The sequence below is a fragment of the Phascolarctos cinereus genome, unplaced genomic scaffold, assembly GCF_003287225.1.
Source record: "Phascolarctos cinereus isolate Bilbo 61053 unplaced genomic scaffold, phaCin_HiC Scaffold_5;HRSCAF=322, whole genome shotgun sequence".
In the NCBI taxonomy this organism is placed as follows: Eukaryota; Metazoa; Chordata; class Mammalia; order Diprotodontia; family Phascolarctidae; genus Phascolarctos; species Phascolarctos cinereus.
This window is the reverse complement of record NW_027555958.1, coordinates 454,780,047-454,807,730: the sequence shown is the minus strand read 5'-3', so window position 1 is coordinate 454,807,730 and position 27,684 is coordinate 454,780,047. Positions and strand designations below refer to the sequence as shown.

The 27,684-nt window shown below is 51.0% G+C and overlaps 1 protein-coding gene and 1 pseudogene across 3 annotated transcripts in view; both read right to left on the bottom strand.

The window, feature by feature from the left end:
- The window catches only part of TCEANC2 (transcription elongation factor A N-terminal and central domain containing 2), a 34,701-nt gene extending 7,133 nt beyond the window's left edge, over positions 1-27,568 (bottom strand). The window contains exons 1-5 of one of the 3 annotated variants that reach the window (XM_020987825.2): positions 27,324-27,568; positions 22,069-22,197; positions 21,476-21,636; positions 15,346-15,487; positions 3,223-3,416 (exon numbers count right to left, since the gene is read on the bottom strand). In XM_020987825.2, coding sequence (XP_020843484.1) covers positions 3,223-3,416; positions 15,346-15,487; positions 21,476-21,636; positions 22,069-22,197; positions 27,324-27,501 — 804 coding nt within the window. In that variant the 5' untranslated portion in view covers positions 27,502-27,568. Of the gene's footprint in view, positions 1-3,222; positions 3,417-15,345; positions 15,488-21,475; positions 21,637-22,068; positions 22,198-27,048; positions 27,099-27,323 lie in introns of those variants that run through there. The other 2 variants (XM_020987826.2, XM_020987827.2) reach the window with 2 other exon arrangements.
- Positions 22,204-27,231, bottom strand: LOC110209448 (pre-mRNA-splicing factor SLU7 pseudogene; annotated as a pseudogene).
- Positions 27,569-27,684: the final 116 nt, after the last annotated feature.

The window sequence follows — 27,684 nt, the reverse complement described above, 5'->3', positions numbered from 1 at the left end:
CCAGAAACCCAGACTGCACGCCTTGCCTCGGCCGGGTGCGAGGCCCGAGACCTCAGGAAAGCCGCTGCCTCGGCCGGGCGCGAGGCCCGAGACCTCAGGGAAGCCGCTGCCTCAGTCTTCATTCAATAACCCAGACTGCACGCCTTGCCTCGGCCGGGTGCGAGGCCCGAGACCTCAGGAAAGCCGCTGCCTAGGTCTTCATTCGATTCAGTTTAATCCAACCACCATGCATTAGGCAACTACTATGAACCTGAAAAACAAAAGAGTCTCTGCCCTCAAAGAACCTCCACATAAATAGGAGGTAGGGAGAGCAGGGGCAAAGGAGATCAAACGAAGGATTAGAGAGAGGATTTCTGAAGGGCCCTCCAGCTAACATGCCTCCTCTTCTGACATCCTCTCTTCACATTAGCGTAGCCACCCTCTAATTCCACGCTTCTCCCATTGCTCATGACCAGTGGAACATGTTTATGAGGAGGCTGGTCCAAATTAAGGGTGTAGTGTGCCGCTATGGAACAAAGCAGAGCCGGCAGGCCCATGTGGGGACCGTCCCTCTGACCCTGGTCTCATTAGCACATTCGCTAACCAGCCACGCTGTTTCTTAACGCTGACGATACAGGCTCACTTTTAGAACCCGTTCACTTTTTTTTTAAATGATCACAGGAGCGAGCTGGGAAGGCGAGTGGATAATGAGGAAGGGGAAGTAAGAGAATGACCCGGCAGGAGACTTTCATATGATGAAAGATCTAATAGATACAAGAGAATAAAGAAGAGAAAATAAAGGAAGAGAAAGCCAGGGCCATGACGATGGGTTTTCTTTTCATCTCTTCTACAATTGCAAGAACAAGGAAGCAGTCACTGACATGGAAAAGGAACAAATTTATATTAATAAGGGAAGTACTTTTTTGGTCGCATGCATATTAACCTGTGGCAATCACAGCAAGAGGATGCTGCGGAGATGAGCCATGTGGAAATGCTCCTCATGACATGAAGAAACGGCATCTGGGAGAACACTGCACCAAATCGAAAGAGAAAGGCTTTGCAGTCCTTGGCTGGGAAGGGACCCCAGGGGTCTTCTCCTGCCTGATTAATTACCTTTATGGAGATCTGGCATCTGATTCAAATGGATTCCACATTGGCTCCTGTCAGAGGCCCAGTGCAGGCCTGGAAGGATCACTGATTCGTACCAGTGTAGAAACGTTGCAGATGAGAACAGACGGTAGAGCCGGTTAGCATTACACTAACGTGTTTGTGTCTGTATTCTGTGACATATGAAACCAATGAAAATACAGACAAATGTTCTTTAGGCAAGGAAAACAGATTGAGTGGGTTCTTCTTCTCACCAAGGATCAGCCTAAGAGTCAGACTTTTAATTTTTTTTAATTTGTGCTTTGGAAACTAACCTATTCAGTTCTGCTGAATGTGATCTTTTTTCCTGATTAAACTGGAAAGTGCACACAAACGTATTACTTTTTAAACTTTGCTTCGTAACACTTGAGTGCTGAGCACTTCATGTACCATTTAAAGGGTAATTAATGGATAAACTAAAAGGATAATTATTATGGAGTTTAATATAGCAGGCAAACTGCTCATTAATCCTTACAGCAAGGCTTCGTTATAGTCATTTACTTAAAAAGATACCACAGGGAGCTGATATTTACCACCACATTAACTATATATTATTCACCCCTACTGTACATTTCTCTAATCAATTTTGATTTATTGCAAAAATACACTTGTTTAAAATACCAAACAAGTCTTGTCAGCTAATCGATATCCCAGAAAATTAGACAGACACCGAACTTCCGAGTCCTTTTATCTTCCTTCTACATGTGTCCCTATTAAAAAAGATATCTTGTGGAACACTTAGTCCGTAATGAGTACTCAAGAGAACCATGGAACTTTCAAGCTGGAAGGGCCTTGGAGAGTGTCGACTTCCGAGGGCTCATGTTACAGAGGGGCTCAAGGTCACTAAGGACATGCCGTAGGGGCAGAGCTGGAAGCTCTAGGCTGGGTCCAGACTTCTCTCAACCATGACACTACTGCCATCTGAAGAAATACCAAATGCCTGCTACTGATATGACCCTCATGGAATCTGCCCTAAAGTCATCCTGGACTCCAAGGTGGGAAAGGAGCCACACTCGGGCTGAGTCCTCACCCCTCATTCGGCATCGCTCTTACCAATGGGTAAGGAGGGCCTTGCCCTGCTCCATGTGAAGGGTGAGCAGCAAAGCCAAGCTGCAGGCCCCAGGCCCCTGATTCCAGACCCAGGGCTTTCCTCTGGCAGAGGAGGAATGAGTCAGAGGCATTCAAACATCTCTTCTAGGACATGCAGGGAATTCAGGCTTCCTGAAGCAAAATAACAAACATACACAGGCTTCCTTCTACCACGTGTGCCCCGGATCATCATCTTCACGCCTGCATCATGCCACACCATGCTAGCCACAGGCTCCTTAACCCACTGCATGCCTCACAAATCCAGGGACGGGGGTCAGTTTGCTCCAGGTGGCCTCCACTTGGACCTGGTCTCCCCTGTCTATCAGACAGCTTATCCCTAATCAGTATTTCTAGAATTATTTGGTTCATGGAACACTTGTGGGCATGAACCTCTAAATATCGGGTAAGGTGAGGAAGTCTCAGACTGTGGGACGGAATCTCCTTGGAATGGAGGTAAAATTTACAGGACATTGAGTATATTTTCACACCCAAACTGCCGCAACCGATGATAAGGCACTTCCTAGTTAATATCTGGAGTTACAAACATCATTCTCATTGGAGTATCCCCTCAGACCCCCCAGTCTACATTGCACAGACCACCTGGGATCTGTAGGACACAATTTAAAAACAGTGAATGGCTCCATATTTGGTAACTGGGCCTTTATTTTTGTTTTGTTTTGTTTTCTTTTTTTTGTTGTTTTTTAGGCAATTCGGGTTACGTAACTTGCCCAGGGTCACACAGCTAGTAAGTGTCAAGTGTTTGGTCTGAGGCCGGATTTGAACTCAGGTCTTCCTGACTTCAGGGCCGGTGCTCTATCTACTGTGTCACCTAGCTGCCCCTAACTAGGCCTTTCTTGAAGGCCTGTTTCAGGGTCCTGGCTACAAATTTATGAACTGCCTGTAAACCCCAAAGTCAAGACAAAGATCCATTAAGCAAGTGCCCAGGATCATCCTTGGTGCAGCTGCCCAGGGACAGGCCTAGCTGAGCCCTCCTAACAAGAACATTACCTCTAGGTCCAATGCTTCAGAGAGTAACTTCTGGGCGTTTCTCCTGAACGTCTCAGTTTGGGGGTCGCTGCGGACTTCAATGGAGGGCTTATCCGAATGCTTCTCAATGAACGTCTTCCACTCAGTATAAACTTCATTGGCAAGACTGGCCACCTCTCCATCTGAATGTTTGCACATCTTGTTCACGGTGTGACCTAGAAGAAAACGAAAGAAATCCAATTCTGTTTTCTGCTGTCAAACCCCAAACCAGGTGCATTCCAGCTGCTGCTTCCCACATGATCAGAGGACATCCAGAGGTGGAAGAAGCCAGCTGGACCTCATCACTGCCACCATTTTGTAGGTGCAGAAAGCTCCATGGTGACTCAGTCAAGGTCAAATGACCGATCGAGTTGGCACAAATCACCCTGGACCCATTTTACAAAGAGTAATCACCCTCTGGGGAGTCAGGCAACAACAAGAGAGTGAAAGGTTCAATCTCAGACAATTCCACGAGCACATTTTTACACCCAAGGACTGACATCCTCATCCACCAAAGAGAAGCACTAGATCTGAAAACAGAGACCTGGGGGCTCCTTTCCCAGCTGCATCCAAGAGTAAAGTCTTGTTCACCCACATCACGGGCCCCAGCACTACGCTAGGTAGGAGGAAGGGCCCCCTGGAGGCTCTGTAGCCCTGAAAATCAGGCTTGGGGCTTTCAGTCTGCTTCATGGATCCTTTTCAGTCCTAGATGCAGGCAACGGAGTCCTGGACCTAGGAGTTCAAGACCTTGGAGCCAGGATCCCAGGCCAGATGTTGCTGTTAATTCAGCAGAAAAGTCCTGAGAAACCAGAGCGCTGGGAAGCAAGCCCAGAACTTGGTGAAACTGATGCTCTAGGAACCCAGCTCAAGTGTGAACCTAATCCCCTTCCCCTCTCCAGATACAGACCCAGTGCATGGGAGGACGATGCCTCTGGGTACAGGAGGACAATTTGTGCCTTGCTTCTTGCTATAGCTTTGAAATAAATATGTAAATATTCCTTTGCAAAAACAAAAAAGCGGGGTGCTCTGCTGCTTCCTATCTGGGTAGACCCCAGCGACCTCTTTCTAGGGACTAAGCCTTGGAAGGGGCAGAGTCCAGACAGTTGATATCATCCCCAGTGATCACATTTCAAGACTTTGTAAAAGTATTTCTAACCTCAAGAGATGTGTCCATGAGGCCCTTTCACAGTCCGGGTGCCAGCACCAAAGTGTACCTGACCTAATGATGAGGGACAACCTGGGGTCTGCCAAGAGTGCTGCCTTTCTGGGAGGTGAGAAACACCTTGATCTCGGGTGTCCCAGGAAGCGATGAATGGGTGCACGGTGAGCTCTAGCAGCCTGTGGCCCACGATCAGGCAGAGCGAGACATGAAACACAAGTAGTGCACAAGACAGCTTCGAGAGTGTGATGCAGCTACAAAATGAAGGGTTGGGGGGGGCAGTTAGGTGGCGTAGTGGATAGAGCACCGGCCCTGAACTCAGGAGGACCTGAACTCAAATCTGGCCTCAGAACAAACACTTGACACTTACTAGCTGTGTGACCCTGGGCAATTACCTAAAAAAAAAAAAACTTGAAACAAAAGAAGGGTTGGCCCCGACCTGGGACCCTCCTGTATTCTATATATGTGACCAGAAAAGGAGGCAGGACCACCATGGAGCAGGAATGTACAACGATGGGGGAAGTCCAAGTCCTGGAGAGCAGCCGCTAGGATCTCAACAGGCTGGAACAATGAGCCAAAGTGAATCAAAATGGAGATCTTCCTTGAGAGTAAGGAGTGAGGAGCTGTGATTTCATGGGTGTAGGAAATGTCCTCTACCAACGCTGAGCAGCAGCTATGGTGCATCTTAAAGGCTTGGGGACTGTCCCTGGACACTGACAAGCTGCGACTTGTCCAGTCACATAGCCAGAATGTGCCAGAGGCAGGACTCGAACCCAGATCTTACTGACTCTGAGTCCAGATCTTCATCCAATGCTGACATCGAATAGGAGTAAATGTAAATCCCTGCACTTGGACTCAAAATGTCCATTGCCTAAGTATAAGGTATGACTAGACAAGAGTTTGTATTAAAAAAACAGGGAGGGGAAGGAAGAACCCATTAATTGGGGAGTGGCTGAACAAATTATGGTAGTGAACGTAATGGAATCCTACTGTGCCAGATGAAACGATGAAAGGCATGGTTTCAGAAAAACCTGGGAAGATCCATGAGCTGATGCAAAAGGGAGGCATGTTTAGTACAATTTATACCAAAACAACAACATTGTGATAAACAAACAGCTGGGTGGTGCAGTGCCAGGAGTCAGGAAGACCTGAGTTCAAATCCAGCCTCAGATACTTCCTAGCTGTGTGACCCTGTTTGCCTCAGTTTCTTCATCTGTAAAATGAGCTGGAGAAGGAAAGCCAGTCCAACATCTCTGCCAAACAAACTCCAAATGGTGTCACGAAGAGTTGGACGCAGCTGAACAACAAAATAAATAGCTCCAATTAACGCAGTGACCAAGCCTGGTGCCAGAGGACTGACGCAGCACTCTCTGTCTCCTTATGGAGAAGGGATGGACCCAGTGTGCTTTAACATGTCTACTGTACTCATTTGTTTTGCTTGACTTGGCATGTTGGTTACAAGGGTTTTTGTTTTCTTCTTTTGCTTTGCTTTGTTTTCAGAGGAGGAAAAAAATGTTACTAATTGAGAAATAAGTATTATACTTAAAAAACAAAAAGATGGAGGGACTTTAGTGGACTGAAAGCACCACAGGAGCCTGCCGTATGCCGCCACCAGTCCCAGCTGGCACTGAGCCAGGCACAGAAAGAGGGGGCATTGCTTACTGTCAGCCCTACTCCAGGCTAAGCTCCGGAAGCCACACGATAGGAAGGCTGTGAAGGAGAGGGAGTGCCGACCAGGATTCTGCAGGCCCTGGAGACCATCCAGAGGACCACAGATGCGGAGCCAGACAAGCGCTCAGAAACCCGCTGGTCCGACTCATTCCCCTTCCCCCCAATCTCACAAAATGAGGAAACTGAGGCTGAGTGCCATGAATTGACTCACCCAAAGTCCAGCAAGTACTAAGAGTCGGGGGCAAGATTTGAACCTGGGTTTCGATCCCTGAGCCAATTTTTCCCATTCTACTCCCCTTCCTCCCCTAGAAGTACAGAAGGAACAAGGAATGTTCAGTCTGGAGGAGGGCAGACTTGCGGTCTTTCTCCCTAGCCCAGCAAAGTATGATCGCATTCTGAAAGTACACGAAGGATTTGGGGGCAGACGAGGGACTCCTAGGGATCACAGATGGAAGCTGCAAAAACCTCCTTTGGGCGAAAGCTTGCCTGGGGTGGGGGAGGCCATCAGGAAGGGGCCCAGGCCCTAGCCTGGCCCCCGAGGGCCTCTGAGGTGTCTCCCAGGCCTGGGGCTCTGGGACTCTCTGAGCTGTGCAGCAGCTGCCAGGGTGCCCGGGCTGTGTGCAGGTAGTACCTGGGATTCCACTATTCCCCGTTCCTGGGCCTCAGGAGTCTGAGGTGAATGACTGTACCCCTTAACTCTAGGGGCCAGAACGAAGAAGCTTCCAACAGCCTCGGGGCAGGGCACTCCATGCTCTCTCAAAGCTCGGGCTCTGCTTCTGCTTGGGACCATGGATGGGGTCCAAGTTCTGGGGAAATCTTCAAATAAATGAATAAAGTGACACCATGAAGAGGAGGGAAGCGGGAGGGCCCCAGAGCCTGAGCAGCCTCCGAATCCTCATTGCTGCAGGCTGCGTCAGGGGTCCAAGCACCTTCCTGAGCACAGGCAAACACGGGCCTAGACACGACGACGGCCACGCCCCTCTGCCTTCCCTGGAGGATGCAACCAGCAGATCAGGGCTCTAAGCACTCCTGCTGAGCTGCCTGCAGCCCGGGAGGGAGCAGTCACCCGTGAGACTCTCCCGTCCTTTGTCTTATTACGGGAACAAGAGCTCAAAGGGAGAAATGACCGCGGACAATCTCTGCAGAGAATCTCCCAGAGGGATGTGAAAGCTGACTGTGCGCAGAGACAACAGGGAGGTTTGAAAGCCAGTCCCAGTGCTGCCCAGCTGTGTGACTCCAGGCCAGGCATTTCCCATCTCCTCAGTTTCCTCATCTGTAAAATGGGAACAGTAATCCTCACACTCTCTACCTCTTGGGTAATGGTGAAGAAAGTACCAAGCTACAGATCTTGCTCAACCCCCTCCAGTGGCACCCTATTGGCTCCAGGATCAAACCTAAAAGTCTCTGCCCTCCTAAGGTGGCCCCCTCCTAGCTGCACAGTCTTCTGACACTTTCCTCCCTCCACACGCTCCTGGATCCAGTGACCCCAGCCTCCTGGGTGTTCCTCACAAGACCGTGCCTCTCCATTCACCAGGCCTTTGCATCGGCTGTCCTGTGTGCCTGGAATGCTCTCCCATCTTAGGGCCTTCCTTCTGTTCATTATTTCCAACCCGCCTGTATTTATCTCATTTGCATTCACTTCTGTGTACGTCATCTCCTGGCTAGATGGGGAGCTCCTTGACAGCAACGACTGTTTTTTTGCCTTTCTTTGTACTGTTGGCATGCAGGACAGTGCCTGGCACACAGGAGGAGCTTAATAAATGCTTACTGACTTGATTTGTGAGCCCTAAAAAAATGTCCACTGTCATGACAAACCTGCCAAATTTCCCTGCCCAGTTCAGCAGGGTCACCAGAGGAACCAGGAAGGGGCACTCATTTTCTGTGTCCTTGAACGTGAAAAGGGAGCGTTGTTGTTCAGTCACATTCTGAGACTCTCCGTGACCCCATCTGGGGTTTTCTTGGCAGTGATACCAGAGGGGTTGGCCATTTCCTTCCGCTGCTCATTTTATAGAAGAGGAAACGGAGGCAAACAGGGCAAAGTGACTTGCCCAGGGTCACACAGCAAGTTGGTGTCTGGGGCCAGATCTGAACTCAGGTCCTCCTGCCTCCAGGACTGGCGCTCTGTGCACTATGAGGTCACCTAGTAGGGAGGCTGGTCCCCAATAAATGCTTATTCTCTTGCTCCCTGGTCTGCCCAAGGAGCATCGTCATTCTTCCAGACACTCTGCTGTGAAGCCTTGGAGTTGTCCTGTTTCCTCCTTCTCTTCACCCTCTTTTCTGGATCCAGTCACTAAATGTGGGGGGGGGGAGTGGGGGGGGGGAGCTCAGGGAGGAGAAGCACCTCTGGGGGGGAGCTACTCTCAGCTGTGCCTCCGAGAAGCTGCAGCACGTGCAGCGACCACACTCCAGTAAACTGGCTCGGTGGAAGGCCAGACCAGGTAACCGCCGGGCCTCAAACCCACCTGTGAGGTGAGGATGTCCACCCTGAGCAGGTGAATACCTCCCCGGCGGGACAGGCAGACGAGAGCAACCTGTCCAGGAAGGCGGCCGAAGCAGGCGCTGGGGAGCGCTTAGAGCTTGGTCAGACACAGAAGACACCGAGGTCACCCACTGCACCACGGACCATCGCCAGCCATCCTGACTTTTGTCCTGCCGCTGGCCTTTGATGACAGTGAGGCAGACCTCTGTGCAGCTCTGCCTCACTTAAACCTAATGCATGCAAAAATCAAGACATCACCTGCGATGTCATCAACATCACCTGTGACATCACCAGTCCTCTTCGAAAACAGAGGCCAACACCGCCACCTACTCACTAAATCCAGGATTCACCTTCTCCCTTCCGTCCTCTTCTTCCTTCCCCAACTGCCAGTCCAGCACCAGGTCACCTTTCACAAGGAGCAGCAATGGCCTCCCATGGAACCATTGTGTGTAAAGCTTGGGCTCGGGCTCGGCAAGATAGAAAGGTGGATAACGTTGGCTCCTTACACTCACGGAGCTCGGAACAGAGCAGTAGGATTTGCTGCCATGTGACGCAGATACAAACATGAACATAACAACAACAGTGATCTTGGGCAGTGCCTTAAGGTTTACAAAGGACAGTCCTGGGAGACGCAGCGGCGGGGAGGGTATTACTATTCCCATTTTACAAATGAGGAACTGGCTATTTGAAGGGATGGGCAGACTCGGGGGCAGGGACTCTGTCACTATTCATCCATCAAACATTTATTAACCACCTCCTCCGCGCAGAGCGCACCATCAGTTCTATGGGGCGCGAAGAAGAAGAAAGCACGGCTGGCCCCCGTCCTCAAAGAGCCCGCTGTCTGGGAAGAGACCACGGAACCTCAGCTGGAGAAGAGCATCAAAGCTCACGTCGGCCACCCTATCCCTGTCCCTAGCCAGGAGTCTCCTCTCAACATCCCTGAAAACTTGAATGATGGAGATCTGGATTCCACTATGGGTGGCTTGGCTTTTCCTAAAGCTTCAGGAGTCATCAATCTGTTGGCCAGAAGCAGCCGGGAGGAGGGAGGAGGGGCTGCATCTGGGTGTATCTCTGTAAGGTTTTCAAAGAGCTGGATAGATACCTCTGAGTCTCCCTCAGACCCTTCAAGTCTGACATGACAGACAGGACTGCACCCATTTCACAGCTCCGACAGACTGAGGGACTGGCCGGTGGCTGCAGAGCTAGTAAGTGTCAGAAGTGGGATATACACCTGAGACAACAAGATCTCTCTGAAAACAAGAGGAGAGAAAGACCCGACAGAAGAAAGCGAGCTGTTATGGAGAAGAGGACTGTCTTTGGAAACTAACCCATAAACAGCGACGCACAACTCTGCTTTTCTCAGGTGGACGCTGCCTTCCCTTAACGGGGGGAAGAAGTTAGCAAAGGCACAGCTCAGAATGACAGAAGTGCAGTGGACTCAGAGGCCCACCCCAGCCCCGACAGGACACACTGGAGAAGTGGTCATCCAGGCTTTGAGGAAGGCCTTCAGGAAGGGGAAAGCTCCCTCGCTACCTCCTGACGCAGCCCAGCTCACTGGTGGAAACTAATAGAAACCTGCTTCTCTGCAATTCTACCCTTGGCCAGATGGACAGCAATACCAAAAACCTACCCTACTACTAAGAGGCCTTCTGATTGGCCAAGACTGGATCTGCGATTGTGAACTAGGAAAACGAGGGGACCCACAGAAAAGAAGGCACCTGGGAGACTCCTGACGGGCCACGCTGGGGCTGGGGACACGTGGAATCCCCTTCTGTGGACACTTTATGTCTGGATGTGTCCATACCCTCTTGTAAGCCCATCTGTGTGGTCTGGAGCGTGTGGAGAAGGGCTGAGGTGGGCAAAGCGTGCTGAAGCCAGAGCCAGCAGCAGGAAAGGTAGTTAGGGACGAGGAGCCAGATTTCTGAACCCAGGACTCAGAATGTTCCCAGAAAAAGTAAGGAAAGGTGGAAGCCCAGGGCCCAGAGGCCAAGATGCCCTGGTTAGGATCCAAGGAGGATGGAGGTACCAGCAAGGCCGCAGGTCTCTGGTTGGAGCCTGCCTATGAGCTGTCCAGCCCTCTCTGGGTCGAAGGTCTCACTGCTCTGCACCAGGCCATGCTCACACGTCTACTTCATGGAGCAAACCTAGGAATCTTCTCTTTGCTAGAGCCCGCAGGGCGGCTAGGCAGGGAGCTGGGGCCTGGGGGAGGGGGCTTGCTATGAATACCTGCAGGCAATTATCCCACAAATGTCTCCAGCCCCACAACTGCTAATAGAACCCAGGAACCCCCCCCACCCCCGATTCCTCCAAGCCTGAAAATTCAGCTGCAAGCCAACCTCAGCACAGCCCAGGGAAGGTCTGAGACAAGGTCAAGACCTTGCTCAGGCGGGCAGCTTTCCAGCTGCCCTGTGTCCCGGCTGCACACTGGGGCCTCCTCCTTTTCTTTGAACTGAATCCCCAGACTATCAGACACACCCACATCCATTCAAAACTGCATTCCAGAACTAACCCAAATGATTTTAAGAAACGATCTGAGCCAGTCAACAGGCAGCCCAAGTCCTCTCTGAGACCTGACCCTTTCAATCAATGTGGCTCCGTGCATCCCGACGTGAATCCCAGGGGCACCCCTCTCCTGGGCCAGGCCGGCCCCTACCTTCACCGATGGGGGCTGACTGCCCCCTGGTGGCCACAATCCAGGACAGCTGCAAAGCCAGTCTCCCTCCAGGCCACCTTTGAACCAAGGTCCTGGCTGTTTTCAGAACCCACGTTTCTCAGCTCTGGTTTCTACTACAGAGCAGTGATTCCTTAACCTCTGTGCAGGGCCCCTGTGGGGTGGACAGCCGCAGCACCTTGGCTGGACGTTTTCAAACAAGAGGGCCAAAAAAGGCCAAGAATTTTCAATCAATCCTTAAGTCAATCAATTGGGGATCAAAAAAATAATAAATAGATATCCCTAAGTACCTTACTGGGAGCCAGGCCCTGGGGGTGGGTCAAAAAATAAACATCCCAGCTGGGAGATGCTGACAGAATCTTAAGACGTGGAGCCAAGAGGGCCACTGGGGACCACCTAGTTTAGTACCACCCCCCACCTCCTTTAACAGCAGGGGAAATCAAGGCCCAGAGAAATGGGTGCGCCCAAGGTCACAAGTTAGTGGCACTCAGAACTGGCTTCCAATCCAGATGCTCTTTCCAACATGCCATGCCAACTCAACACAACCATCCCGAGCCCCTCCTACACACGAGGCATAATGGGGCTACTTGGATACACAGCTGAGGGTGAGTCATCAGGGTCAGAGGGCAGCCAAAAGAAGGCCAGTGTCCAGACCACCTCTGCTTTGGTCCAGACCACCGCAGGAGGAAACTGGCCTCTCAGCTTCGGTGGGGAAGATGAGGGCAGCCAAGGAGGTGAAGAAGCTCAAGATGGTGGCCCACCAGGCCTGAGTGAAAAAGAAAAGGAGGAGAGGGAAGACGATGGGAGCTGGGATCAAGGACTTGAAAACCTGGCATCTGAGAGAGGAATAGATTTGCCCTGCCTGGCCGCAAGGACACATCATAAAAGGGCAAAAGTTGCAGAGTCAGATTTAGGCTCGAGAGAAAGGAAAATTTCCTAACACTTAGAACTAATCCAAAGTAGGATGGGTTCTATGTAGCATACACTTGAATCCAATGGCCTCATTTTACAGACAAGAAAACTGAGTTACACAGTTAGTGACCTGCCCAGGGTCACACAGCCAAGAAGAACCTGAAGCAGGATCTGAGCCCACATCTTCTGGCCTTTCCCTAGCCCCACACTGGCTCCATGCAGCTCCAAGTCTCCTAGGAAAGGCTGGATGGCTCCTGTTGGGCTGGGAGTGCAGGGAGAGGGTCCTTGTTCAGTCGGGCTGGACCAGCTGTGAAGAAGCAGGTGGTTCATTCCCCAATCAAAGAGTCCTCCTAATGCCCCAAGAAGAAGGTGGGGCCAGTGGTATTATCAGGAAACTGAGTCTCAGAAAGGTGGTGTGACTGCCCCACGGTCCTCCAGAGAGGTCATGGAGCCTGAGGACTGAGAAAAGGCCATCAGATCTGGCCATTAAGGGATGCCAATAACTAGAGAAAACGATCTGCAGTAAGTGATGGGGTCAGAAGTCTGCCTGTCAGGAGCTGAGTAAGGAAGGAAGTGGAGATGACTCTTCCTAGGCCTCGGGAAGTGAGTGCCCCTCCCATCTTCAGATCGATTCCTCAGGGGACCAGTTCAACTGTCCCTGGCCCTCTTCTCTCCTTCATCCCACCACCTCCAAGGGTTCTCTGCCAAGTCCTAATCCAGGTTACTCCCACCATCCATTGCCCTTGCTCCTATCACACTCTCCTTGAATGAAGCTGGAGAAAATATTAGCTCAACTAGGCAAGGCAATCCTAATTCACCAAAAGACATGGCAGCCATTCACTAAGCCCTCCCTCCCATCCCTCATTCATTCAGATGCCTTCCTGACCATCTCCTTCTTCACATCTGTCTCACACAAAAGGGGGCACTTTTCTCCTGGCCAAGCCCTCCACAGGCACAGGGGATCCTATTCCATCCTATCTTCTCTAGCAGATCACTCCCTCTATCATCCCCATTGCATCACTTATCTTCAATCTCTGTCCTGGATCTCACCGGCTCCCATGGATTTAATGATCTATACTAATGACTTTCAAATTTAGTTACCCAGACCTAATCTCTGCCGACCTAGCATCTCCTGGACATCTCAAACTGGCTGTCCCCTGGACATCTGAAACTCAACTTTCCCAAAACTGAACTCATTATCTTTCCCCCTAAACCCTCCCCTCTTCCAAACTCCCCAATTCTGTCCAAGGCACCACCCTCCCAGGGCCTCAGGCTCACAACCTAGGCATCATTCCAGACCCCTCCCCCAGCAGCTCAGCTGTTGCCAAGGCCTTTGCAGCATTTCCCCAGTATGTCCCCTTCTCCAGTCTGGCAATGCTGCCCCCTGGGGCAGGCCCTCAGTCCCTCAGGCCTGGACCCCTACAATAACCTGCGGGGGGATCTGTGGGCCTCAGCTGTCCCACTCCAGGCTGCCCTCTGCTGAGCTGTCGAATCGATCTTCAAACAAGGGTCTGATCATTTCACACACATCCCCTCCCCACTCTATCAACTCCAGCAACTCCCTATCACCTCCAGGAGCAAAGACAAAATGTTCTGTTTGGCTTTTAATGCCCTTTACAACCCAGTCCCCCCCTGCCTCTCCAGCCTTACCACACCTTACTCCCCCTGCCCCTTTCCAGTGACCTGGCCCCCTGCATTCCTTACACATGACCCTCCATCTCCAGACTCCAGGCATTTCCTCTGGCTGTGCCCCATGCCAAGAATGCCCTCCCTCCTCATCCTGGCTTCCCTGGCTTCCTTCAAGTCCCAGCTAAATTTCCAAATTCTACAAAAAGCCCTTCCCCATCCCCCCTTCATGTTCATGCCTCCCCTCAGTAGGCTGTCCCATTCATCCTGCAGATATCTCGATTGCACAGAGCTCTTTACGTGTTGCCTCCTCATTAGACGGTGAGGAGGGATCACAATTTTACCTCTCTTTGTAGCCATAGCGGTTAGCACAGTGCCCGGCACACAGCAGGCATTTAATAAATGCTTGTTGAATGACAGATGTTTCTCTGTGTCTCCAAGTCAAAGAATCAATAAATCATGGCTGTCGAGTACAAGCCCTTGTGTTTGGCAGCTGGGCCTCAGGACCCCAGACCCGGCGCTTCCCCATGACAACCTGGCTCTCTCTGGGCCTCCCTGTTTATCCAGATCCTCTCCCCTCCTCCAGAGGCCCCCGGCTTCTCTACTTCTGTGAAGCCTTCCCAAGTCCTGAGCCTCTTTGGGCCTCGGTTTCCTGCTCTGGAAAATGACGGTTTGAACTTAATGACCTCTAAAGTTTATTCAGGAAGAAAGGGTAGGTTTATTAAGCATCCTTATATGCCAGGCACCGTGCTGAGTACCTGACAAATATTATTTCATTTCACTCTCCCAAAAGCCCTTAGGAAGCAGATGCTATTAGTTTCATCCCCACTTTACAGTTAAGGAAATTGAGGCAAACAGAAGTTAAGTGACTGGCCCAGAGTCACATAGCTAGTGAGTGCCTGAGGCCAGATTTGAACTGGAGCCTTCCTGCTCTATCTACTGCATTACCCAGCTGCCTCTAGATTCTACAACTGCATGACCCCAAAGAAATGCATGACCCAAACTCCATTCTCACACGCTAGTGAGATAACAGGCGTTCCAACGGAGGGAGCCATGAAAGGAGAGGTGTGGGAGGAAGGAAGGTCTCCTTCCTGCCTCAGGCTTCTGGAACAAGAAAGTCCCTGGGCTAGCACATTCACAGGCGCTGCTGGGGAAGTGAGGAGGCCACTCCGAGCTTGGGGAAAGGGAACCCAAGGCCCTGAGACAACCAGAGAAAGCTGCCTCATTTGGCTGGAAAGTAAATGACAGGGAAGTTTGACAGGAGGCTGGAATAGGGGATGGGAATGGGATCGGGGGGAGGGGGGGCCCTTGAATGCCAAGATCAATAGGTTTTATTTGACTGGTGGCTTTGTGAGTGGCGGCTGTGCAAGGTCTCTACCTGTGTGTTGACCCTCCCTTTCACCTTAGTGACATTCTGGACACCATACAGAAATAATAGAGTCAGTTTTGTTCCCCGGCTTACCATCTAAATGACCTCTGTATTACAGCAAATGGGTCATTGCACCAATGCAGCTGCGACCCCCTTGCGTCTTCACATCAAACACTGGGAGGACTCACAAAGAGCCGCCAGCAGGCAGAGGCACCTACCGATCTTGGTTGACCGCAGCACGTCCTTTGAGGGCAGTTTCTTCTTTAACTCCTGTAAGGCTTCAATTAAATTTTCTCGGGGTTGCCCTGGAAGCTCCAACACCCCTTTCCATCTTTTGATGTCTTCGACAACCACCACTCTCTAGGAAGAGAAAAGTCATTTGGCAATTGAAGCATTCTCATTAGAAAGATGTCTGCTTTCACCTGCACTCGTGGGGCTCTTACTGACAGTAAACTAGTGATTCTGACCTGACCCAAAGTGCGGCATGTGGGATGGCCCTGAATGACGGGTAAAGGCTTCAGAGCAGGTCCTGGGCACTGCAGACCAGGAAGAGGGCGGATCTATGACCACGGGCACTGAGCAGCAAGCGCCAGGGAAGCGGGGCAGGAGAGGGAGAGTGAAAGCAAGTCGACTCAGACGCGACGTGAGTCTGTCTTCAGGAGGCCCACGTCTATGGAGACCTTGAGGAAGGAGGGCTGGGCAGCCCCAAAGAGCCATCTGCTGCCATGACAAAAGCTAAGGGTAGCCAGCAAGATCAAAGCGTGACCCATCTCGAGGTCAGAGCGGAGACTTCGGAGCAGCGCCTGAGAAGAGGACAGATGGCCCGGAGCAGGCCTATGGGGTCCAAGGGCTCTAAATCTGCCCCCAGAACACATGGAAGCCCTTCTTTGAGAAGTATCAACGGGGAATTTATGTGTGTAGAGACAATGTGGAAGGGCGATTTCTAGAAAGGGGGGAGAGGACAAAAAGAGGGTCAGGTCTGCTCTGGAAGATGCCAGGAATACTCAGTCTGACAAAACCAGTTAGGGAAACACGGTTCTTTCACAAGTCAAAGTAGAAGAGGCCGTTTCCTCTAGGTGCACTGAGGAGGTGGAAAGAGTCAAAGCCTAGCTTGGTGACTCTATAGAATACACCCACACCCTAGACCTGAAGGAGGCAGAACTGTGATCCCAGAAGATGTTGAGCATAAAATACTTCCCTCGGGGACCAGCAGATGCACCTGCGGGGCTAAGATTCAGGCTATGCTTTGGTCATAGAGTCTTCAAGGAAGACTCACAGATTGTCAGGGCTGGGAAGGGATGGTAGAGACACTCGCTGGCAGGCATCCAGCGAGGCCTCTCCATTGGGGTCCCAGCTCCCCCCATGTGGAAGAGTAACGAAAGCCAAGCCAGCAGCTCCACTGGCATTCCCTTTGGGAAAGCAAAAAAAGGGCCCTCCTCGCCCTCATTCTCGGGGAACAATTTCCTCGAGAGAAAACCTCAGCGCAGACAGTGAGAAAGGAAAGCGCCACTCAGCAGGGCTGCAAGCTGAAGTTTCCCTCTCTCTCCATGACTCAGCCTCTTCTGCCTGCCCTGGCACAGTTACAGTGAGGAAGAGCAACACACCACGTCCAGATGTACCCCGTCAGTGGAAGGTGGATGCCGGCTGTCTCTCAGGCGTCAGGACTGTATCTAACTTGGACTGAAGGCTAGGAAGGCTCTGGAAAGTTTACTTGTTGACACGTGGGTTGACACATGGGAGAAACAGAGGCATAATGGGAAAAGCATTGCCCTTGGAGTGAGTTTTCATCACTACAATCGCAGGTAATCCAAGCATTGTCATCTCCATTTCACAAACAGAAGCCGGAGGCCCAGGGACCTTCCTGGGTGGGCAGAGGTTCCCCATCCAGCACGTGTGAGGGCAAAGCTTGAGTCCCAGGCTTCAAACTCTCAAGACCAGTGTGCCTTCACTCGGCCACACTCGGGGCCTCGCTTGGGCTCCTCATCCGTAGAATGAGCAGGGTGCACTCCAGAGTGACAAGTCACATTTCATACAGAGCCTTGAGGTTTCTAAGATCCATCGACTTTCTAGGCTGGAGGACAACCCGGGGACCCCCAAAGGACCCTGCTGCAACAGGCCCAAGCAGTCTAGCCTCCTCACCCCACCCCATTCTGCCCTCGGGCTGAAGCAGAACAAGGCTAGGCCTTTTATGTGCTCGAAGACGGCTGTCAAGGACTCCTGATTGAATCCCCACTGCCACTGCTATTGGAAAAGGTTGGTCAATCCCCTCCCTGATGGCCCCACTCTGGCTGCACTTGCCATGCCTGGCATTTTCCAAACCAAAATCCCTCTCCTTGGCCACTGTCGTGTCTTCTCTATTCAAATGTAAGTTCCCTGAGGGCAGGGACAGTCTCACTGTTTTATCCATGCACCTACCATTAAACAGCGCCTGACTCTTGGCAAGTGAGTCACGATTACTTTTTCATTCGTTCAGAACTATGGGAGGTACATTTCTGCAGCACTTTGAGGCTGGCAGAGAACTTCACGCACACAATCTCGGATTGGCCTTCTGAGGCTTCAGGCACATACGTCTCATCTCCCCAGAGGCTGAGGGTGCCCCGGCACACGATCTCCACACATCCAGTGCAGCCCCAGGCCAGTTCGATTCAGTCTTGCAGACTCATTGGCCCACACCAGACAGTGGGGCTCCTAGAGGATCCCACCTCATTGAGTTCATTCAGAAGAAGCCAAGGTTGCAGAGACTTAGTATGTCCCAGCTGGTCACCACACCAGGGGGCAGCGCTGAGGACAAAATGAGCCAAGAAAAAATGTGGCCTAGCAGCCAATGGACTGGATCCTCCCGAGAGTTTCTCCCAATGGCAGAACCCACCTCCCTGCGTTTTCATGGTGCTCTGTGCCCTGACCACCACCACGGACGCTCCACAGCCAGAGCATAGACCCCGGGGCTTCCTGGAAGGGAAGGGAGAAGGGAACCTCAGGGTACAGCCCCCAGTCCAAGGGCAGAGCAGGCAGCAGGTCTACTGCAGGAAGAATTCTCCCTTGGGGGGCAGCGGTCTTGGGGCCATGGCCATTCCCAACGCTGTTGGATCCAAGATCCTGGGTCTGAGGCAAGGCGATGTGGGGGGCACTCGATGTGCCTGGCTCTCCCTCTCTCAGGGTGCCTCACTGCTTCAGCGAGGCTGGCTCGCCTGACTGGCAGTTGCTGGGGATAGAAACTGCCTTCTCTGCAGGGGTGTTTCCCCATAGACGGCCGTAGGGGTGCTGCTCCTCTTGGGTGAAGCTGCCAAGGAGCACCAGTTGACCAGCACTTGGTCAGGAAGAAGGTGGGTCCCTTCTCTGCGGCCCAGAACATGGGCTGCCTGGCAGTCACCAAGCGCCTTGGGGCAACGCTTCATGACATGGCTGAGGAGGGCCTCTGCTAGGATGGAGGAGACCCAAGGACTCACACAGGCCCAGGCTTCTCTCCAGGGTGCTAATCCTTCAGTACCATGCAGATGAGGCCCCACGGATGGTGTCCCTTGTCCCAAATGACTCCAGGGCATCCTCTCCCAGGAACACTCTCGCTACAGAAGATGCAGCCAACCCGGCAGCTGTCCTGCGGACCTTTCTCCAGCACATGGGCACCAGGGTAGCAGGTGGGGCGGTGCAGCTCTTCTCCCGCCCTCTTGGAAGCTCCTAGACCACAACACCTCCTTTTCCAAATGCCCATTTCCTAAACAACATTCTCTTCCACCCTTCTTACATCAACAAAGACTAGAAAAGTTACAGTCTACAGTGCCTGCTGCTCATCTCCCCCTTGACCTAGGAGTCATCTACAACTTCTGTTCTTCAGAAAACGGGGTGTCAAAACCTCCCAGGATCAGCAGGAGAAGCTGGTGCTAAAAATGGCTTTTGCCCTGGGGAAGAGCCTCTGATCACAAAGTGTACTGAAAGGCTTTCCTGGCACACCACCACCCCCTCTGCCACCTCTTCAATATTTGGACTGATTCACTCTCGTAATGCCCTCTCCCTCCAGGGCTTGCGTTGGCCGAGCCACCAGGCACGTTTCATCTAGGCAGGGGTTTGTCTTGGGGTTTTTATCAGTATAGTATAGGTCCTGTTCTCGTTTCAGCACTCGAGAATCTCGCTGGGGAGGCCCTGTCACATTCAGGGGTACAAAGCATCCGCACACAGGAGCCCCCGCAGGCCACTAAAGGGACTCTGTCCCCATCTGCATTCTGCATCTGACACCCTTCTGGCTTCGCCCAACATCACTCCTCTCCCGCACTCACAACGTCAGCCCAAATGGCCTTGCTGTTCCTCCCACCTCCCATCTCCATGCCTCAGGCCCACCAAGGGATCGCTTCATTGACTGTCTAGCAGCGCCCGGCACTCGATAAATGTGGATGCACTGACCGCTTTCCTCCCCCACAGTGGCCAACGTCAGCGTCAGTGGGATCACAGACACGGCGCAACCTTGGCTGTGCACCTCTGCTCTCTCCTTGTGGTGGATGAGTCAGTGGCATTTTCTACGGCCTCGTGCCAGCCCTGGAAGCCTAACCCGCCTTCTGCTAGCCAGGCCTCCTGTCTCACAGGGTGGAGGGTGGAACAGCCTGGGGACGCGCCAAAAGGCTGATAAGATGGCTTGCTGGTTCCAGGTTACTGATCCATTGCAAACTATCACTCCTCTAAAAGTGCACGTGAGAAATAACTCTGAGGGCTGCCTTCTCGCGATGTCTGTCGGGTCATGACGCAGATTCTGCATGGAATATGCAGCGTGTGTTGTCTGTGCACGCTGGCTCACTCGGGGAAGACACAGGCTCCCAAAAGGCACGGACGGACACAAGGAATAAAGGACAGAGGCGTCCCTCGTGCAGCAAGGTCTGTGAAGGGTTTTCCGACCTTCCACCTCGTCTGATCCCCAGAAGACAGATACCGCAGCCAGTAACAGGCTTACAGACAGGGAAACGGAGGCTCCCAGGGCACAGCCGGTGCCATAAGCAGGCCCAGAAGCCTGATTTCTCCTAACTCGGATTCCACATTCTTTCTGACCCCATGGCCAGTTCCCATTTCACCAGGCCTCCCTGCCTCTTGTTATCAGAGTACATCAGCCCAGACAACGCGCTACCTGTAGGATGATGAGCTGGGCCTGGAATGGAGAGGGTGACAGGATCCATCTGGTCACATCTCTCATTATTATTTACGTTTTCCTCTTCCCCAACAGAATGGAGACAAGCTGTGGATTTCAAGTGTCAGGCCCCTAAGATCTAGAGTGTGAAGATCTAGGAGTGTGACCTCAGATAGTGGAGGGATCTGCTCAAGGTCACACAACACAGGCGCTGGTCCGAGCCAAAGCTGGGGTTCTGACCCAGCTGCTCAGGCCACGGATCCAATGTTCCTTCCCCATGGAAGCTTCCAGCCCTGACTCACCCCTTACCAGGGGTGCCCATGGTAACTCTGAATCAAGAAAAAAGGAGGAAGAATCCTCGCCTGACCTGCTTTACAGCACCTGAAAGATTTTCCCCGTGGCCCATACCACACCTTCGATGCAACAGCAAACACTTGCCAAGTACTGACCACAGGTCAGGCACGGTGTTAGGGCTTCAAAGACACAGAAGAAAGCATCCTCCCCTCAAGAAGCTTACATCTCCTGGGGGTTACAACACAACACGTCCTCAGCCAAGTAACACAAAGAATCCACAAAGCCAATGCGAGGTCACTGCAGGGAAGGGAGAGGGGAGCAGAGGGGCCCAGGCAGGAAAGGCCTCCTGAAGAGGGGCTGGCCCCTGAGATTTACAGAAAGGGGCACTGTCATCACGCCAGTCCTTCTGGAGCACAGAGGACAGCAAGGGGACAATTCTAAAGAGGCGCCCTGAGGCCGGTGGGAGCCAACGTCCAAGGGCTGTATTACCAGCCTGAGAACTGTGTGTTCCATCTGTTCCATGCGCTGCGGATTGTCAAGTATGGGTGTCCTAGAAACCTGGCAGCCTGGAGAAGGGAGACTAGCAGAAGGAATTATTAGAGGCCCCCACAATAGTTCAGACAGGAGGTGATGAGAAGAGAGGGAGGTAAGAGATGCCATAGACTGACCGGACCAAGGAGCTGGGAGAAGGGGAAGCCAAGGAGAATCCTGAGGCGGCCAAGCCAGCTGATTCTGGAATGGGGGTGCCTTCAGTTTGGAAGAAGAGAATGAGTTCCAGTTGAGCCCTGCTGTGTCGGACCACCCAGATGAAGATGTCCAGCAGCACGAGAGCTCGGGAGAGGGAGGAAGGCCACGGCGGCTGCCTCATGATTACAAAGTCCTCCCCAAGCCAGGTGCAAAAAACCCCAGCAAGGGCTCCCCAACCTTTGCTCCCTCCTACCTCTCACCTTCAGAGACTCAATTGTGGCCTGCTTGTAAACCTTTTCTCCAGAATCTTTCTTCTGAGGGCTGCTGCGAGGCAGAGGTTTTCGAATGATGAACTTATCCATCTCGTGAGAGCTCCAGCTCTCCAGCACAGCCAGTCGGGAAGGGGGCTGTCCTCCAAAACCTACAGGACGGTAACAGTGCAGCAGTGGGTGAGATGGCTTACCAGAAGGCACCAACAGAGCGGTATACATACGGTAAAGACCTACAGATCCGTCACGGCTAAGCTCAGTCACCCCCCCACACACACACGCTGTTTTAAGGTTGAATTAACTCCAGTTTTCTTCCCACCCGTGCGAGGGCCCTGGCTCTGACACCTCCTGGCCGCGTGACTATGGACGAACTAGAAACAAGCCACTTTGCCCCCTAAGCCCCCGCTGCCTCATCTGGAAGACAGAGGTAGTGCACGCACTCCCGGCTCTCATGACAGCGTAATCACATAAACAGGAGAACACCATGGGAAGAGAGGCACCGTGACCCCTTTCGACAGACGAGAAAGCCCAATGACAAAGGGGCGAAGACTTCCCCAGAGGAACCGGTCAGGAAGAAGCAGCACCTGGATCCCTAGCTCTACAGCCAGCGCCCTTCCAGACGCAAGCAGGGCCTTCCCGAGCTCTGGGTCCTTTAGATTTGGGAAAGCGGAATGCCTCACTGAAACCACCGAGGAGGTACAGGCGCCATATTCCTGTTGCATAAAGGAAAGAAGAGAACGAACATTTACCAAGTGCCTATTACGTGCCAGCAACCATGCTCAGTGCTTTATCTCACTCCATCCTCACAATAAGCAGGAAGGAGGTGCTGCTACTATCCCCATTCTACAGCTGAGAAAAGTGAGGCAAATAGAGTGATTTGCCCAAAGTCATTCAGCCACTGTGTCGGAGGCCAGACTTGAACTCAGGTGTGTCCTAACTCCGGGCCCAGTATGTGGCATACGGGAGCTGCCTCCAGGGAGGTTTGCAAAGTCAGAGCTACCTTGACCAAGCCAATCCATCCAATCCAGCACACACCTTCCATGGAATGAAGTTTTCAAAGGTGGAACAAAGGCCTCCTTAAACCTCATCGACGTGATCTGGATGACAGGACAGTCCACACCCCACCAAGCAGAACATTAATCACGCCAATAAGATCGTTCATTCCTTCTGGATGGCAGATGTCTGTCTTTCAGCTCCTCCTGATGACCACCCCTCACTTATTCATTAAATCTTCACTGTACTGGGTGTGGTGAGTAGAGAAATAATATGCCCATTTTACAGAGGCAGGCACAGAGGTTTAACTGAGTTCCCTAAGTTCATACAGCTACTAAATGGATTCAAACCCATGTGTCTTCTGCTCTGTTTCCTCTACCAGAGCACAAAGGACATTGGACAATAACCCCATCACCACCAGGACAAGTCATAGTGGATGCAGCACTGGGCTTGGAATCAGGAAGACCGAAGTTCAAATCCTGCCACAAATACTTCTTAGCTATGCTCTGGGTCTTTTTTTTTTTTTAGTTTTTTAAAAATTAATTTATTTTGAATTATCAATAATCACTTCCATAAGCTTTTGAATTTAAAATTTTTCTCTCCCTCCCCAAGATGGTGTGCAATCATACATCCCCATTAAACATATTTTCACATTAATGTTGTAAGTAAGAATTAAAACCATAGGAGGAACCACCAGAAAGAGGAAACAAAACAAAACAGAAGAAAAAAATAGCAAATAGTATGCTTTGATCTGCATTCAAACTCCATAGCTCTTTCTTTGGACGTGGATAGCATTTTCCATCATGAGGCCTTTGGAGATGTCTTAGATCCTTGTATTGCTGAGAAGGGTAAAGTCTATCAGTATTAGTCATCGCACAACATGGCTGTTACTGTGTACAACATTCTCCTGGTTCTGCTCATTTCACTCAGCATCAGACCATACAAGTCTTTCCAGGTTTTTCTGACATCAGCCTGTTCATCATTTCTTATAGCACAATAGTATTCCATTACATTCATATACCACAACTTGCTCAGCCATTCCCTAATAGATGGACATCCTCTCAATTTCCAATTTTTTGCCACCACAAAAAGAGCTGCTATAAATATTTTTGTACATGTGGGTCCTTTTCCTTTTTGTATGACCTCTTTGGGATATAGCCCTAGAAATGCCATTGCTGGGTCAAAGGGTTGCTTCGGGTCTTTTTACAGGCTGTCCCCCAGGCTTAGAATTCTCTCCCTCTTCATCTGTTTCCTGACCCCCTTGGCTTCCTTCAAGTCTGAACTAAAATCCTAAAATCCCACCTTTAGCAACAGGCCTTCCCCATGTCATTTTCATAGTACACAGAGCAATTGGCCTGGAGTCTAAAAAACCCAAGTTCAAATCTAGCCTCTGACACTCACTTGCTATGTGGTTACACCCAAGTGGGCAAGTCATTTAATGTGTCTGCTTTGATTTCCTAATCTGTAAAAGAGGGATGATAATAGCACTCACCCCAAAGGGTTATTAGCTCATATGGTATCATACTTGTAAAGTGTCTTGCAAACCTTAAAGCACTATATATAAATGCTGACTATGACAATTTACCCTGAAAATATCTTGTCTGCACACAGTTGGCAGCACATGAGCTATTAAACTGTGAGCTTCTTGAAGGCAGGACCATGTTTTTGCGTCTTTTGCATTCTCAGACCTTAGTGCAATGCCTGGCACACAGTAAGCATTCAATACATGCTTGGTGATTGGTTGTCACTTCTGGGCAAGGTCACCACTAAGCCTCAGTTCTCACATCTGTAAAATGAGGATAATGTTCATTCCTTCTGGACAGCAGATGTCTGTCTTTCAGCTCCTCCTGACAACCCTCCACTTATTCATTAAATCTTCACTGTACTGGTTGTAGAGAGCAGAGAAATAATATGCCCATTTTACAGATGCAGGCACAGAGGTTTAACTGACTTCCCTAAGCTCAAAGGGCTTACTACCTCTCAGGGTCCTTGTGAGGCTCAAACTATATATTTGAGTTTTTGTTTGTTTGTTTTATAAAAGAGTTCCTGACCCACATGTACAAAAATATTCGTAGCAGCTCTTTTTGTGGTGGCAAAGAATTGGAAATTAAGAGGATGCCCATCAATTGGGGAATGGCTGAGCAAGTTGTGGTATATGAATGTAATGGAATACTACTGTGCTATAAGAAATGATGAACAGGCTGACTTCAGAAAAACCTGGAAAGACCTATATGGTTTGATGCTAAGCGAAGTGAGCAGAACCAAGAAGACTTTGTACACAATAACAGCCACATTATGTGATGACTGAGATTGCCAAACTGAACCCTTCTCACCATTACGAGGATCTAAGACATCTCCAGAGGCCTCGGGATGGAAAATGCTGTCCACATCCAAAGGAAGAACTATGGAAGTCGAATCGCTATCACTTATTTTTACCTTCTGTTGAGTTTTGTTTCATCTTTCTGATGGTTCCTCCTATTGGTTTTAATTTTTACTTACAACTTCACTAATGTGAAAATATGTTTCATGGGTATGTAAATATAAAGCCTACATCAGATTGTGTACCGTCTTGGGGAAGGTGGGGGGAAGGAAGGGGGAGAAAAATTTTCAACTCAAAAGCATATGGAAGTGATTGTTGATAAATCAAAATAAATTAATAAAATTTTAAAAAAAAGAAAGAGTTTCTAAAATTTATTTCAAAGACAGACAGTAAGAAAAGAAATGAGGATTTTTCTATCTCTGCTTACCACAAAACTAAAAAGAATACACGCAAGCTGGCATTCTAACTTTCCTTCCAAGTCACGTCATTGCCGTCCCAGGAAAGAAGCCAGGTGATCATGTGGCCTCTGGCGTTTCATCCTGTAGGCCTCCATCTCCTCTTCTGCAGGCTCTTGGACTTCATACATGCTATTGTAGGGCCTTTTCCTCTCATGGAGCTGCACGGTCTCCTTCACTGGAGGAGGTGGGTCTCTTCAGCATTTCATGCCTTTTTCAGTTTTTTTCTTCCCCCTCACTGTTTGAACTACTCTTCTTGTGTTTCTTTTTCTTCTCTTTCTGTTTCTCTTAGTGACGCTCCATCAGAGTTTCTGGTCTGCTCACTTGCTCTTCTCCCACAGCATCATCAGGAATATATTCATCTGCATTAGCAATTTCCTTCCCAGCTTCTCCAGTACATAGGAAAACTCGACAAAGGAGTGATAGCACTTGCACCCCCATGTACCTTCCAACGGGTACCCCGGATATGTGTATACTTGTAGATCTCGACATCCTCCTCATACTTAGGGCAGGCAATAGCTCACTCTTGCCCATCGATGACTGCTCCATGTCTTGAATACTTCACAGTCTTCTGTTTGAGCTAACAGTAACTGGGGGAGGGGCTGGACATCCAGGTGTTCTTGACCTCCCTACTTCTCCAAGACGCTTTCTTTCTCTTCTTTGAAATCTTTTTTCAGACCCTTTGTCCTAAGCCTCCCAGGCAAACAACTATTTGTGCCATTGAAACTTTATCTCCAGTGTGTCAAAGAAAACATCCCCCGCATAATTAACTTCATCAGGATTCTTCCCCACATCGGCATAGAAAGTCTCTCTCATTGCTCGTTTCTGGATCACAGAAATATCTCTGAGAATCCTGGGACTCCAGATTGTAATTCATCTTTCAGAGTCAAAATTCTCTCCAGGTATATCAATGCCATCCGTACACTTATCTTCACCCTCATCCTCACTCTCAGGGTCTTTCTCCCCCTGAGAATTTGATTCTTCTCCCCACTAGTGTTGTGGAGAATTCACTTGTTCCAACAATTTTCCAGAGGTGAATTCTTTTTGTAGCTTCTGAGTCTGAGTGTATGCTTTAGCCAGATCAACTTTGGCATAGTCTTCCACAATGTTCATATGTTGTTCTGAGTATAAGCCATTCCACTGGCCCCTTTTACCATCCTTGTCAACCACAAGTTGAGGGTGGATGTGCTCATCTGGTGCTATGTTTGTTCCTGGGAATTCGGCACCCACAGGGCGAGGTCTCTCAAAGAAGCCCCTTTTTCGGTGGGTCTATGCTCCTTGGCATTGATTCCTGGTCATGAAATTCTCCAAATGAACTGTCCTTTCTCTTCCTCAGGTTGGGGTCTGCGATGCTCTAGTGTAGATCTTTCCCATAGATCCAGTATCGGGGCACAGAGATGTAGGAGGCACATGAGGACTGGCATCTTTCCCTGCCTTATCTACTTCGGCAGGAGCATTCTCCAGCTTTCTCTGTTCTTCCTCCTTCTTTCTCCAATGCATTCTTGTCCTTTTCTTTGGCTCTTCCAAACCCACGTCATTTGATTGTCCAGGGTGGAGGATGTTGTTTATTGCTTCTGCTTCAGCTGCTGACGTGGGCCCCCATGCTTCCCTGGGAGAAAGACCGGGAGAAGACCCCGGACCAGGACCTGGACACGCTTCTCCAAACTAGATAATACATGTAAGGCGCTTTGCAAACCTTAAAGCGCTAACTGAGGGCCTTGTTACTGTTAGAGGGGCTGCAGGAAACACCACTCCCCACCCCCAACTGGGACCCCTAGCAACGGGCAACCAATTACCTCTGGACTTCGGGTAATCGCTAGTAACGGTCAGCCAATCACGCTAATAACGAGTAGCCAATCACCTGTGGAAGTCAAAGGTTCTGAGCAACTGACAGCCAATCACCCACGGCGCTGAACGCTCTCCCCCCCCCCACAGCCACCGATCCTCCTCACGCCCGCCTTCCCCTTTCCGAGGAGCATCCACTCCCTCAGAGCCTCCTGCCCTCCCCCTCCCCCTCCCAGGGGAACATCGGGGCAGCCCCTAGGGCCTGCCCTAGCTCAGGCAGACCCACCAGAGAAGCGGTTCTGGAGCGCGGGCCGCCTACTGCCCGCGAGAGTCCTCGCTGTCCCCGGACGGCGCCGGCTCCAACTCCGGAAGCAAAATGGTCGCGCTTCCTGCCGGACCCTGTAGTTCCGCCCGGGACTGAGGCCCCGCCTTCCCCCGGCCGCCCGGGGCGGGACGGACTCCATTGCCCAGCATGCCCCTGCAGGCGCCCTCGGCTGGTGGATCTCGCGAGCCTGGCGCCCTTGGGAAGTTCGTTACGAAGGAGAAGGCTGAGGCCGCGGTTACTGGGAGGTCCCGAAGGGCGCGGGGCGGAGGCGGGGCGGCGGAGGCGGAAGCGGCCGCGGCACCGGAAGGAGGCGGGGAGGAGG